Genomic DNA, 14,351 nt, shown 5'->3' with positions numbered 1-14,351 from the left:
GTCCTGTCCTGTGCTCCAGTTTTTAATGGAGACAACTGATGTCAGTGCTGTTTCTGCCATTTTGGAAAGACTACTGCAGCAGAGACGTGGGGAAGATCACCTGATGATGCGGTGTCCACATGAAAAAATAGAATCCCGCCTTAGAAACTAAACTATTAAACAAAGACGGGGTGGAATAACTGAGGAGGAAATTAAATCAACACCCCCATCTTTAAGATGACGTAGTTAACAATATATGAGCAGAAATTACGCAGTCACATTAGTTTGCTGTTTCAAATCAGATCAAAATGGATTTCTTGACTAATTTTATTGTGCTGTTATTAAGAGAGCTATTCAGGAAAGGCTTCTGCAGGGCAATCCATGATCACAAGGTGTCCATATTGCATTGCATTACATTTGGCAATATTACAAGCGAGGACATCGTCATACAACACTAGCAGTGCACAGGACATACAGAACAAAAAGTGCAGATACCAAGTAGCGTTAGTGTTTTTTTATGAAGTACATTTGCACACACAACATGCCACAGAGTATCCCGGGACTGGGTCAGCTCAAGCATTAGTGCAGTGAATAGTTCCCAAAGAGAAGACTTTATACTTGCTTCTTGGGGGATGAGATAGATGTATCTAGTCTTCTAGACATCTGGGAGTTTGTTCCATGGGGGACAATGACAGAGAACAGTGTTGACAGGGATCGGTTAGAGCGAGCAGGCGGCAAGACCAGATGGTTTGTGTTGGAGGAGCATAGCCCTCTTCCAGGAACATACGACCTTAGTATGTCCTTCAGATAAGCTGGGGTCGTTCCTGAGGTCGTTTTGTCTGCAATGGTCAGGGCCTTGTGCTTGATCTGGGCAGCAAGTGATAGCCAGTGTAACTGGATGAATAGAAGACGGACATGCCTTTTGGTTTGAGTGAATGCTAAACATGCCGCCGCATTCTGTACCATGATCCTCAGTGGTTTTATTGCACGAGCAGGTAGACCTGCCCCAGAGGCAATTGCAGTAGTCCATTCGGGACATGACTATGGCCTGAGCCATTAGTTGCACAGCATGTTGGGTCAGATAGGGTCTGGTTTAACTGTATGTTGCTCCAACAGCTCAAATCGGATGTCCACAAGAAAAAAACTGTCCTTAGAAACAAAACTATTAAGCAGAGACAGAGGGAAAAGAAATGGGAGGAAATTAAATTAACACCCCCTTCCTTAAACTGAAGTAATTAAAAATGTATCAGCAGATATTCACTGTCACGTTAGTTAGCCGTTTCAAATCAACTAAAAATGCATCACTTGAAGCAAATAATTTAATTTTATTGTTATTGAGAATTCTGGCCATTCTGGAAAGCCTTTTGCAGAAACGTGGTGAATATGACCTGATGATGAGGTGTCCACAAGAGAAAAAAAACTCCTCAGATACAAAACTATTAAACAGAGACGACTGGGGGAACACTGTTATTGGAGAGAAGCGGAAAAAAATGGGAGGAAGTCAAATTAACGGCCTCATTCTTGAGCTGAAGTAATTAAATATTATGAGAATCCACAGTCATGGCAGTTCATTTATTTAACACAGCTGTTTTAACAGCTCTGGCACCTGAGTAAATGTTGATTGAAATGTATCTCTTAAAGCTGCTATTTTTTTGTTCAGAGTCCCGGACTGTTACACTTAATCTAAATCATGAAGTTTAGTGCAACTTTGTCTCAGGAAATACAGTACTGACACTTTACCCCAGAATTAGCTATGGGTTAAGTGTCAGATAAAGTCCATGTCAGGTCAAGATATTGTCAGGTTATGTCAATACAATGTCTCTGCCGAATCACAGTCGGCCCACATCTGAACACAAGCAAGATGAAATTATTGACACAACCGCGAGTGTCGATCTTTCGATCTTCCATGTTGAGGTTGCGGGTAGGGTCAAATAATGGTGGAAAATATTCATGGTAGCATTGTTGGTTATCTACCCCCTAGATAACGCGTCCAGTATTGTGCATAGTGTAGTGCTTTGATAGCTCTGCAGCAAATATTTGCGCTGATTCGTACACGGTTGCACAGCAAATATATCCCTGGCCTTACTTATTCCTATGCTTAGAAGCATGTATAGTAACATGGTATAGCATTACATAATACATAGTAAGTCCTTTGTGTAATTTGCAATTAGATACAGTGTGAAAGTCATCTCCAGTTAAGAAATTATGCAATTGTGTTTGTTTATGTGGCCTGAGAGTAGTTGGTTCTGAGGGTTGTGTTATGTTGTGTTGAGGTTTCTGTGACAGATGTAATGTGCCAACCACCACCAGACAGACAGACAGGCATGTGGGTTAGTGTGAATCATGGCAGGCTGTGGCCACGCTCATCACACTTGAAAATGAAATGATTTTCAGTGAACATCTACGTAACAATGCACAAAAGACTTTGGATTTTGACTCATTCCCTGTACAGATTAGCACCCGACTAACATTTTCTGCTGTCTCTTGAACGCGCTAAGCCCCTTTTGTATCATGGTAAATGATACAATTTACCACTAATTTATATTGATTTGAAGTGTGTGTAATTTTTTAAGGGCTTCTGTGTCTTCGTTGCTTATTCAGTAGAACAATCGAGGGTATGGCAGGAAGAGGGAGCTGGCAAAGGACCCAGGCCGAACTCGGACTTGCACCCGGGTCGTCATGGGCATGCAACCCCATATGTGGGGGGCTGAGCCCCTTGTTTTTTAACCACGACCTGTTGAATGATATCATTGGAGTCCCTTTCAGATCAAACACCACAGCCTCTGCTTTGTTTGTTCCTAAGAGGCAAACATCATGTATTGCTACTATGAATGTAAATATTGTCATGGTTATAGTACAAACCCCAACTCCGGTGAAGTTGGGACGTTTGGTAAACTGTGAATAAAATCAAAATGCTAGCATTTTCAAAACATTGTATCCATTCATTAGATGGAGAATAGTGAAAAGAGAACATATTAAGTTTTAAAACCGAGAAAAGATATTGTTTTGGGGGACATTTCTCATTTCTAACTTGATAACTGCAACATGTTTCAATTAAGTTAGGATGGGGATCAGTGAAATGTGAAATACATCCAAATAAGATAAAACAACAAAGAAGAAAGTTTCAAAATGAATTGTACTGATGGAAAGTACGAGTGTCCAGGTATAAGACCATCACAGAGAGGCTGAGTCACTCAGAATTAAAGATGCAGAGGGAATAATTACCATAGTTATTACATACATTTTTTAATTCCCTTTGATTTACCATGATTGAGTGTATATAAGACATGTTTTTGTCATTAAAATCAATGTATAGGTTCATGACATCATGAAATACAGTATATATTGGCTGTAGTCTCACTCTAGCACTCCAAGAATTACGGCTATTGAAAATTGCCCATATTAAGAATGCTTCATATGTGCAAATCAGAAACATTCTCCTATGCACCCATTCTCACTTGAAATAGACCCAAAAGACATGGGAAACTGTCCTTTGATTACGGAAGTCAGCAGAAGTTGCAGAAGTCAATTCTCTTTGAAAATAATAGTGTCTTGCACATCCTGTGCTACAGTGAAAATGGACCATCCAACTTCTGTTAGTGCTAACTTTTTTTGGGGGGGGGGGGCTTTATTTGATAGGACAGTGTGAGATGGAGACAGGAAGCGAGTGGGACAGAGAGACGGGGTGGGATCGGGAAATGACCCCGGCTGGACTCGTGGGCATGCCCCCCCCCCCCCCCCGTTAGTGCTAACTTCAAAGGTCAGCCTCCGTGATGGCAATGGGGTGCAGTAGTGCATTGGTTAAGTTGTTCTTACTCATCTGTAGAGTTAAATACAGTGTTGAATGATATGTTGGGTTTTAAACAGCAATTAAAGCCACTCATGCATTGTATCTTGAAGGGAGTTCTTCAATTACTGCCACATAATAATGACAGATTGTATTCTCTACTATGTTTTAACAGTTTAACTGCATCAGAAGGACCAGCAGGTGATAAAATGGCGGGCTTTTGGTCAATATCTGTCACACTGTAAGCACTACAGAAAGGAAAACATTGCAAAACATGACAAGGAATACACCCACCATATAAGCTCGTGAAATCATGTCCAAGATAGGAATTAACCCTGCTTTTTATATAAAATCATCTCATCGGTTAATGTATTTAACTGTCAAGTGTTGTCTTTTGTTTTGTTTTTAGTCTTCCTCGACATTTGCTGCCTTTTGTTGTCCCCGTCCCAACTCTTTTGAGACATGTTGTTTTTACATATTCATAAATATCCCCCAATCATTAATTTTGGTCCGTTTTGATAGCTGATATGTTTTCTTTGTGCCGTTCTCCATCTAATGTAAGTATCAGACATTTTGAAAATGGCAGTGTTTTGTTATCATTCACAATTTACCTTGCGTCCCAACTTCTATGGAGTTGGGGTTTGTAGTAGTAGATGTGATATACATTTTATTTATGTAGCCATTTTCTTCCAAAGGGATCTCGAAGGACTGGGAATTAAAGAAATATGGGAGACACTTCAAAATAATGTCCTTATATTTAGACACACAGTCAAATAAACGGTTAAAATAATGTCATGCTGTAAAAAAAATCATGCAATAAGTTAGTGCTTGTTTATGTGGGCTGGGAGTAGGTTGTGTTGAGGTCTGTGTCATGTTGAGGTTTATGACAGCTGTGTCATGCCAGAATCTTTATAGTGATGTACAGTAACATGGTCTGTACCACAATATGTATTTTTGGGAATAGACCACATGCTGGGGCTGGATAGTGTGCATACTGTTAGTTTAGTTTGTACTTGTATGTCATTTACATACTTACATACAGTACTTACTGTATATGTCATCTACATTTTCTTACATAAATGCACAATGTGAAAAACTTTTCCACTGCTCCACTTCAAAAATTATGCAATTGCATTGGTTCATGTGGACTGGGAATAGTTGGTCTTGATTTGTGTAGAAGTTTTTGACAGCTCCACTTTGCCAACCAGCCACCAGACACCCAGACAGACAGACAGACAGACAGACCGACACGTGGGCAAGTGTGAATCATGGCAGCCTGTGGCCACGCTCATCACAACTCAAATGGGCCGTCCATAATCCTGACACATCACGTCGTATGTGTGTGTGTCTGTCTGTTCCGAATCCTGCCAATTCCGGTCTTGATGCAGCAGCAGCAGCAGCAGCACTCAACAGTTCATTTTGTCTTTGAATCCTTATATTGTAATATTTCCATGATATTACATTTGGCAGACACGTTTATCCGAAGTGACATATAAAGAATACATACATAGCAAGATACAGAGTGTGGGGGAATATCTGCGTTAACCAGCAATCCATCAGCTGTCAATGTCAACACAATGCGAACTTTTAAAAAATGTAAACGGACAGCATGACAAAAAACACTGTTCTGTTTGGACAGTCCGACAAATAATAATCCTGTACATGGAAAAGATTCTGTTGCATGAATATGATTGAGTCGCTTGCTGTTAAGACATAGTGCTAGATACACTGTCAAATGGACCATTAAAATACTACACGTTGTCCAGTGATCCAAATAATGAAATTGGGTTTGTTAATGTGTCCTGGGAGCAGTTCGTTTTGAGCCCTGAATTGTGCTCTGTGGAGGTTTGTGTGACAGTTGTAATATGCCAACCACCTCCAGACGCCCAGACAGACATGTGGGCCCAGTGTGAATCATGGCAGCCTGTGGCCACGCTCATCACAACTCAAATGGGCCGTCCATAATCCTGACACATCCTGGCATTTTTATATACTTTGGGGGGATGTTATGCCTTTATTATTTGACAGGAGAGGAAAATGAATCAGAGGGCAAGATGGGGTAGGGATGGGAAATAACCCTGGCCGGACTTGAACCAGGGTCCCCATGAACAGTCTTCCCACATACAGTATAGTACGGGTGCCCTAACGCAGTGCTCCACAACGCCCCCAAACACATGACGTCTTGATGTAGCATCAGCAGCACTTAAAAGTTTGTGTTCACTTTGAGTCCGTAGATTCTACCTCCGTTACAGCACAACAAAATAGCCTTGCTCCCTTTGCTTTTATTCACATTCACATAAGGCAGTAACGCAATAGAACAGATTCTGTCGTTTAAATTTTATTTAGTTATTTGCAGTTAAGACATAATGTTAAATACATTGACAGATTGACCATTAAAATACATTGTTAAGTCATCCACAAACCAAATAATGAACTTTGGCTTGCAAGTGTGGTCTGGGAGTAGTTCGTTTGGAGACATGAATTGTGCTGTGTGGAGGATTGTGTGACATATCCAGACGCCCAGACAGACATGTGGGCAACTGAATCATGGCAGCCTGTAGCCATGCTCATCACAACTCAAATGGGCCGTTCCAAATTTTAACAAATGGATTGTTTGGGCTGTCCCAAATCCTGACACATCCAGCCTTGATGCAGCACCACTGAAATGTTCATGCCCATTTTGAATACATACATTCTACCGTTGCTATGTTGTCAATGCTAACACCAAGTCCATCACGTGTCAATTTCAATGTGTTATGACCTTTTTAAACTAGAAGCAGACAGTGCAACAAAATAACTAGCTCTGCTTTTAGTCGTGTTCAGTTAGGAACAGGAAATAATGTAATGGAACAGATTCTGTTGCGTGCATTTGCTTGCGTTGCTTGCGGTTAGGAGGACACAGAGTTAGTGTCAAATGGACCGTTAAATTACGTTAAGTCATCCACAAACCAAGTTATGTAATTTGGTTAAATTATGTAATTTGGTTTGTTTAATGTGCATGGGAGTAGTTAGTGTTGAGGGCTGTGTTTTGTTTGGTTGTGTTGTGTGAAGCCTTATGTGACAGCACAACCACCAGACACCCAGAAAGGCAGACATGTGGCCCAGTGTGATTTATGAAGTTTATTGTAGCACAGTTTTAGCCTCGCGCACCATCCTACGTACTTTCGCCAAGAGACTTGGCTCCGCACTACGTGTGGTACCTGTTCTCTGTGGAGCGATGTTGAGCGGCAGAATTTGGCCGGTGTTCTTACAAACGGTCCTACATTGTAATTTTATCCTACAGATGGTCCTACAGATCAAACAACCTCCAGACCATGAATACGAAATGAAATGGTAGTATTATGGGATGGTCAGGACCAGGCTAGCACAGTTTAGCCCTGGCCTTGGACAGCGCATACTACCTCTGACGCTACACGTCTCAACATTTCAAATTCTAACAATATGAGAAACCCATCCATTTTGGCCATTTCTAACAGCTTGATGGGCCGTGTTTAAGGCAATGTTGCACCAGTTCAGTTAACAGGGGAATAAAGGAATGGGTTGGGTGGTCTTATCGATGGTTGCTCCAAACCAGTAGCCTGTGGAGGAATTTATTTGCATCTCCCTCAGAGAAAGTGGCTGACAGCGCTAGTTCGCTTACAGTTGAGATTACAGTTGCGATAGCCATGGTAGCATACCCCCACGAAAATTGCAAAGGAGTTGGTATGTGCAGTAGTGATACATTTAAAAGTTGCAAATAGAAACACAGTTTAATGAACTGTTGAAATGAAGTCATCCAGAATTATGTCATTGTTTATGTGGCCTGGTCGCAGTTCGTGCTGAGGGCTGTGCTTTATTAAAGTTTGTGTGGCACCTCCACTATGCCAACCTCTACTACTCCAACTTCCAGACACTCAGACAGACATGTGGGCTCAGAGTGAATCATGGCAGCCTGTGGCCACGCTCATCACAACTCAAATGGCACATCACGTCGTATGTGCGTGCGTGCGCGCATGCATGTGCGTGTGTGTGCGCACGTGTGTGCGCCCGAGTGTGTGGTTGCGGCTGCCCCAAATTCTGATATGTTGAAGCGTGTGTGTGTGCGTGTGCGTGTGTGTGTGCGTGCGTGTGTGCGTATGTTGAAGCGTGTGTGCGTGCGTGCGTGCGTGCGCGCGCGCGTGCGTGCATGCGTGCGTGCGTGCGTGCGTGCGTGCGTGCGTGTGTGTGTGTGTCAAATCCTGACACATTGAGTCGTGATGCAGCAGCAACAGCTGCCAGGCACACTCGACCTGTGGTTGCCAGAGCCTCTGTCTGGGGTTGAAGAAGACATACTTGGGTGTCCCTTTGTCACAACAGTACAGTGGGTATTGCGTGTGTGTGGGGTGGGGGATGTTTGGAGAAGCCAGGCCAAAAACAAAACAGAGACGTCCACCACGGTACACAGACGGAGGAAGTGACACACATACGCAACAAGACACAGACTTTCTTTCTCTCTCTCTCTCTCTCTCTCTCTCTCTCTCTCTCTCTCTCTCTCTCTGGCCCTAGTCTAATCACAGACAGACGCACACACTCATCACACACACAGTAGCATTTGCTTGATCTAGTTTTGCCAAACATTGAAGCACATGTGGACACACAGACAAGACAGACAGACAAGCGGACAGATTTAGACTTTGTGGTCGGTTGGATAAACAGACCACTGAGGCATTTGCAGAGAGAGAGAGAGAGAGAGATGACCTCGCATGACCTTCATACAAAGTTAATCCAAAGACCTGAAGTGCACCTGGAGACAGACAGACAGACAGACAGACAGACAGACAGACAGACAGACAGACAGACAGACAGACAGACAGACAGACAGACAGACAGACGGGCAGGTGAGGGGAAAGTGCTTAGTCACTTAGACAAACACCTCTTAAGGTTAGCAGACACCTTTAGTCATACTGACAGTGGAGTGCAAACACATTGTCTCTGTTGTATTCAGAGATTTTGTCTTACTTGGACTCACACACACACACACACACACACACACACACACACACACACACACACACACACACACACACACACACACACACACACACACACACACACACACACACACACACACACACACACACACACACACACACACACACACACACACTCACACTCTCTCGCTTCCAGACTTGCACTGTTTCAGACTGAGCGCGCACACACAGGCTTGAACTCTTTCACACCTAACACGCACACGCACACGCAAGACTTGCAGTCCTTCACGCAATATGAAAAGGCGAGTGTAAATACATTATTTCACTTGGTTTTGTATCACTACACCCCCGCACACAAAGATGCAAGGGATGAGAGCACACACACACAACCCACTCCCAGATCAAGTCACGAGTACACACACACACACACACACACACACACACACACACACACACACACACACACACACACACACACACACACACACACACACACACACACACACACACACACACACACACACACACACACACACATAGACTTGTACTTAGTATAAAAGGCAAGAGTAAACACATTATTACACAAAGGATTAAAGCACACTGACAGCCCAAAACCATAGGTCACACACACACACACACACACACACACACACACACACACACACACTGAGTGCGCAGTTGTTTTGTGAGCTGGTGGGTATTTTACTGGAAAGGCGACTGACTGTGAGACACTTCTCTCTGGCTGCTCTCCCTGTCCGAGTTCCTGTTATAAGGCATGGCTCCCTCCCTCCCTCCCTCCCTCTTTCACAGCACGCCCGGGACCGTCTGATTGGGACCTGATGGTGTGTGCGTGTGTGTGTGTGTGTGTGGTGTGTGTGTGTATGTGTGTGTGTGTGTGTCTTTGTGTGCGTGCATGCGTGGGTGTTTGTGTGTGTGTCCGTGCGTGCGTTCGTCCCTGTGTGTGTGTCCGTCCGTGTGTGTGTGTGTGTGTGTGTGTGTGTGTGTGTGTGTGTGTGTGTGTGTGTGTGTGTGTGTGTGTGTGTGTGTGTGTGTGTGTGTGTGTGTGTGTGTGTGTGTGTGTGTGTGTGGGTGTGTGTGTGTGTGTGTGTGTGTGTGCGTGCGTGCGTGCGTGCGTGCGTGTGTGTGTGTGTGTGGGTCGTTGTGCCGGCACTTGCTTCATGTACTTGAGGCTGACCTTTTCTTTATTGTGCCTTTAAAACATCAGAGGAGCAGGTGTGAGTTCACAAGTTGGCCTTTGTGTGTGTGTGTGAGAGAGAGAGAGATTAGAAAAAAGAGAAATTATGCAGATGTTGATGGCTGTGTGTTTGAGTTGGTGAGAAAGTTGCATGTGTGTGTGTGCGTGCGTGCGTGTGTGCTTGCATGTGCATGTGTGTGTGCATGCGTGTTTCCTCTGCTTGCAAGTGCACCCTTTTGCCCTCTCTCCACCATCCTCCCTTCATTGGTCTGGTGAATGAGGCTAAACTCTAGGGCCCCAGTTTCTTAAGTGGGGGGCTAGATCTTTATCATGGCAGTCAAGTAGTCCGCCAGCACTCACCCTCAGCATTTAGCAACAGCCCTCAACCTTGCGAAGCCTTGTGTCCTTATTGTTTACCCCTGCGGAAACGTGTTTACATGGCCGCTAGGCGCCGATTGAGTGTCTTGCTCTTAGGACGCAATTGTGGGCTTGAGCTGGCTTTAAGTGGAGCTGGTGGGTTGTGTGTTTTGTCTAGGCACAGAGAGTGTAAATACAGGGGATTTTGTTGTATTGGTGAACCCCTGTTGGCTAACAGCTAGCAAATAGTAAAATTGTGAGTTCTGTTATGTCAACACTTTTGACTTGTGACTGTGAGAACATTCCGTGAAAAAATGTGTTTAACAACCATATTAATATTTGATGAAGCCCAGCTTTCTTTTGAACTTTCACTCTGCTGCCGATATTTCACCATTTTCGTCACATCTGAGTTCAGAGGGGAGTTATTCACTAATCTGAGTCACTTTACTGCCCAGAAGCAGACCATGCTGCTGAAGTGCTTTCATGTAAACTGCATTTTAAATTGCTCTCTAGAGTGTGTTAATACGAGTGTCTTAAACTGGCTTTCAGTGGAACAAACAGAGGGAGTAACATTCAGGTCCGGACACTCAGTTCATTCAAAAAAAATCCAGCCTTGGCCGAATGGTTATAGACTTGGTCTTTCAATCTAGGGGTTGCAGGTTCGAATCCCCCCTGACCTCTCCCTACATCTCCATCCATGGCTGAAGTGACCCCACATTGATCCAGGGACTGTAACCAATACCCTAAATAATAACTGTAAATCGCTTTGAATGAATGAAAGCGTCAGCTAAGTGCAATGTAATGTAATAATGTCTTAATTGATGGGCTACCAGCTATATATATATTTTTTAAACTGTAGCAGTCCTATAGCCTTCATCTGCGGATGTGGTTTTAGGTGGAGTTAGAATTGGTGTGTTTTGTCTAGCAGCATACAGCGTGAATACAAAGTAATTAATTGTTTCTACTTCCTCGTGGTCAACTACTAGCGGTAGGATTAATTTCTTTGATGATAGCAGCACGACTTACCAGGATCAGCTAATGTGGGCCAAATTATGGAGCAGCAGTGTGCTAAGCAGACCGTGCTAAGTGCCTTAGTGCAATGTAAACAATTAGCAGCGATGTGGAGATTGTGCTTTGTCACAGTGGCAACCGTGGCCTAATGGTTAGGGAGTTGGGGAGTTAGCCTTCGCAGGATTGTAGATTTGAATCCCACCCTTATCTCCCCTTACACATCTATAGCTGAAGTGTCCTTGTTCCAGAGATGGTTTCCAATACCCTCACTCTAATGCCTCTTTTCCACTGATGGTTTTCTGGTAGACCTGCAGCTCGACACAGCGCGACTCGGCCACCACTTTTTGCTCTTCCATTGAGCTGTGTCGCACCCAATCAAAAAGCCAAAAGTGGCGGCCGAGTCGCGCTGTGTCGAGCTGTGGGCCTACCAGAAAACCGGCAGTGGAAAAGAGGCATAAATAACCATAACTTTGGTTAGAAACATCAGCAACAGGAAGTCCCCTCCCCCCACCCTCACCCCCTTATTCTTCAGTTACAACTTACTTTGGTCAGCTCTCTAAAAAGAAGGAAAAACTGTTTGGGTGAGGCCTGCTCCAATCCTTATGAAGTTTTTTCTTTTCATTAATCTGAGTCGTGATTTTTCTCTTGTGTCGTGTTGCAGCTCTACAAGAACCTGTGGGCCACGGTGATGCAGGGTGACAAGGTCCTGGAGCGGGCCGGCTGGTGGAAGGAGTTCTGCTCCGACAAGCCCGACGTGGGCTCCCTCCGCGCCAAGCTGTAGACTGACGGACACTCGGCATGGCTACCATTGGAAAGGCAAAGGCAGAGTGTACTCAATTGTCAATCAATTGTCAACCATGTCACGGACATTGCAGAGGGTGACTGCCCAAGCTCGAAATGTGCAACTGAAACAAGAAAACACCAATCAACCACACTATAGAAACCATACAATTCTACACACACACACACACACACCACACACACACACCACACACACACACACACACACACACACACACACACACACACACACACACACACACACACACACACACACACACACACACACACACACACACACATTTTGGACATGTACAACATACTGTCATATGCAGTGGACATGTTCAAAGAAAGACCTCAGGTGTAGGGTGCAATAGGTTGCACGCAAAGTGTGGACATAAGAATGTGTGCAACATTTGTCAGTTGGACGATTGGTCAACAATTATTTGGTATCTACCTGGTCTTGTCAAATCCGTACATAGACGTTACCAGTTGTGGTATTGTGTTCGCCTTTCGAAGATCATTGCTATGTTATACATTTTTCAAGTTTACCTTTCTTTTTTTTTCTTCCCTTCTGTGTCTTTATATTTCAGTGTCTCACTAACTCAAGCTACCACTCTGTCTCTCTTTTTTTGTTTTCTGTTATCAGTCTAAAGTAATGCACTTTTTCCTATCTTTCTTTTTTTTCTATATCGCTGTGCTCAAATCAGATGTGACAAGGGATAATACCGGAAGCAAGCTGTACCCAGATCAGTTGCAACTTGGGATTGGGCTATATGGGAATGACCCAGCTAGATTTACTGCTCTTTTAATTGGTGTTAGAGCCAAAAAAGGCACAAGAGCTCAGGTCTTCTCTCTCTAGGCTCATTACAGCATAAAACGTGTTTTTCAGAGAGGAGATGTAGGCCATGGTCTCTCAATCACTTTCCTGTGCCACCAGCAACACACATTATTTTTAAGCATTTAACAATGTGCTAATTGCTTTTACACTAATTATATTTCATTTTGGAAATAATGTAAAGTGTGTAAACATAAGTGTCACAAATCATGTATATTTTGTATAAATAATAGATCGATTTAATACTTTCAAAAATGTAATCTTGCTTATTTAGATGAATAAACTGCAAATCGAACAAATTTGAATGTGTCTTGAGCTGTCTATACTACATGCACTGCAATCTGAGCTGTATAAGTGGACCATGTCTCTGTGTTTTGCTTAAAAAACAGCACGGCTGAGCAAATGATAGTCAGACCGCGAAGGTCTTAATATGTGCTGTCAGATACTTTTAAAAGCACCCCAGATGAAGTTGGAGGAGTAGGAGTCGTTTTGGATAAAAGTGTCTGCTAAATGTAATGTGATGTACTTTGATGTTCCATAGAGTTGGGTCAGTTACTGGCAGACTACACATGGCATGCTCCAAGAGATTCTATTGTATGGAGGTTTGCTGTAGGGGGGATGGCCAGCTGCTCCTTGTCAGTGCACCGTGAAGACCCCTGGAGGGGCTGGAGTTGGTGAAGATCAGGTCAAGGTCAAGTTAGCGGGGAGCATGTCCACGGAGTGATTTGTGGTAGGAGGTGAGGAGGAGGATGAAGACTTTTTATAGGAGGTGTGGGACTCGATGGGGAGCCAGTCAAGCTGCATGAAGCTGGACAGATGTGCTGCCATACTGCTGTTTGAAGAACCCTTGAAGGGTTTCAGAGATTGTTTCTGTACAGTCAAGCAAGCGCCCTTGTTGAACAGATATGGCATTTGACATTGACAAAGTAGCATTGTAGTAGTAGTAATAGTAGTGTCATGAGATATGACTAAATGAGAGTCGAGCCGTGACCATTAGCTCAGTTTTGGGGCTCTTAATTTTCAGAAGGTTGGTAGTTGACCATCTACTAGTTGTGTGATGTTGCAGGTGGAAGATTTTGATCAAATAAGATGTGTTGAGATGGGATGGGATGACAGCTTCAGGGGTCATCAGAGTCCATAGAAGTATTTTTAAGTGTAGAAATGACAGCAGCTGTTTTGATGCATTAGACCCCACACCAGACTGCAGAGGGCCATAGTGTGCAAGAGGTTTAGACTTTGTACACTTGCTGATGCCTTAACATGAGCTTTCTTTAGTGTATGGAGGGGCTTTGATTTAGGTTTTGATCTAAAACAGACCCATCATCTTTCTTCCGAACATAGTTTCAATCAAGCGAATCAGGTGAAATCTAGAGTCTTTTTCCATACGAAACAGTTTTGATATTACTGTGTTGAGATGTGTGGTCTGTGTTCTCGTTTTGTTTCCAAAACAGCTAT

At 43.6% G+C, this 14,351-nt stretch overlaps 1 protein-coding gene across 2 annotated transcripts in view; it reads left to right on the top strand.

The window, feature by feature from the left end:
- Positions 1 to 13,188, top strand: part of acox3 (acyl-CoA oxidase 3, pristanoyl) — a 62,451-nt gene extending 49,263 nt beyond the window's left edge. For both annotated transcript variants that reach the window (XM_063187104.1, XM_063187103.1), the window contains one exon: positions 11,940 to 13,188. In XM_063187104.1, the coding sequence (XP_063043174.1) occupies positions 11,940 to 12,059 (120 nt within the window). In that variant the 3' untranslated portion in view covers positions 12,060 to 13,188. The remainder of the gene's footprint in view (positions 1 to 11,939) is intronic.
- Positions 13,189 to 14,351: the final 1,163 nt, after the last annotated feature.

The sequence above is a fragment of the Engraulis encrasicolus genome, chromosome 21, assembly GCF_034702125.1.
Source record: "Engraulis encrasicolus isolate BLACKSEA-1 chromosome 21, IST_EnEncr_1.0, whole genome shotgun sequence".
Lineage (NCBI taxonomy): Eukaryota > Metazoa > Chordata > Actinopteri > Clupeiformes > Engraulidae > Engraulis > Engraulis encrasicolus.
The sequence above is the reverse complement of the archived record's forward strand: the minus strand, read 5'-3'. Positions and strand labels throughout refer to the sequence as shown.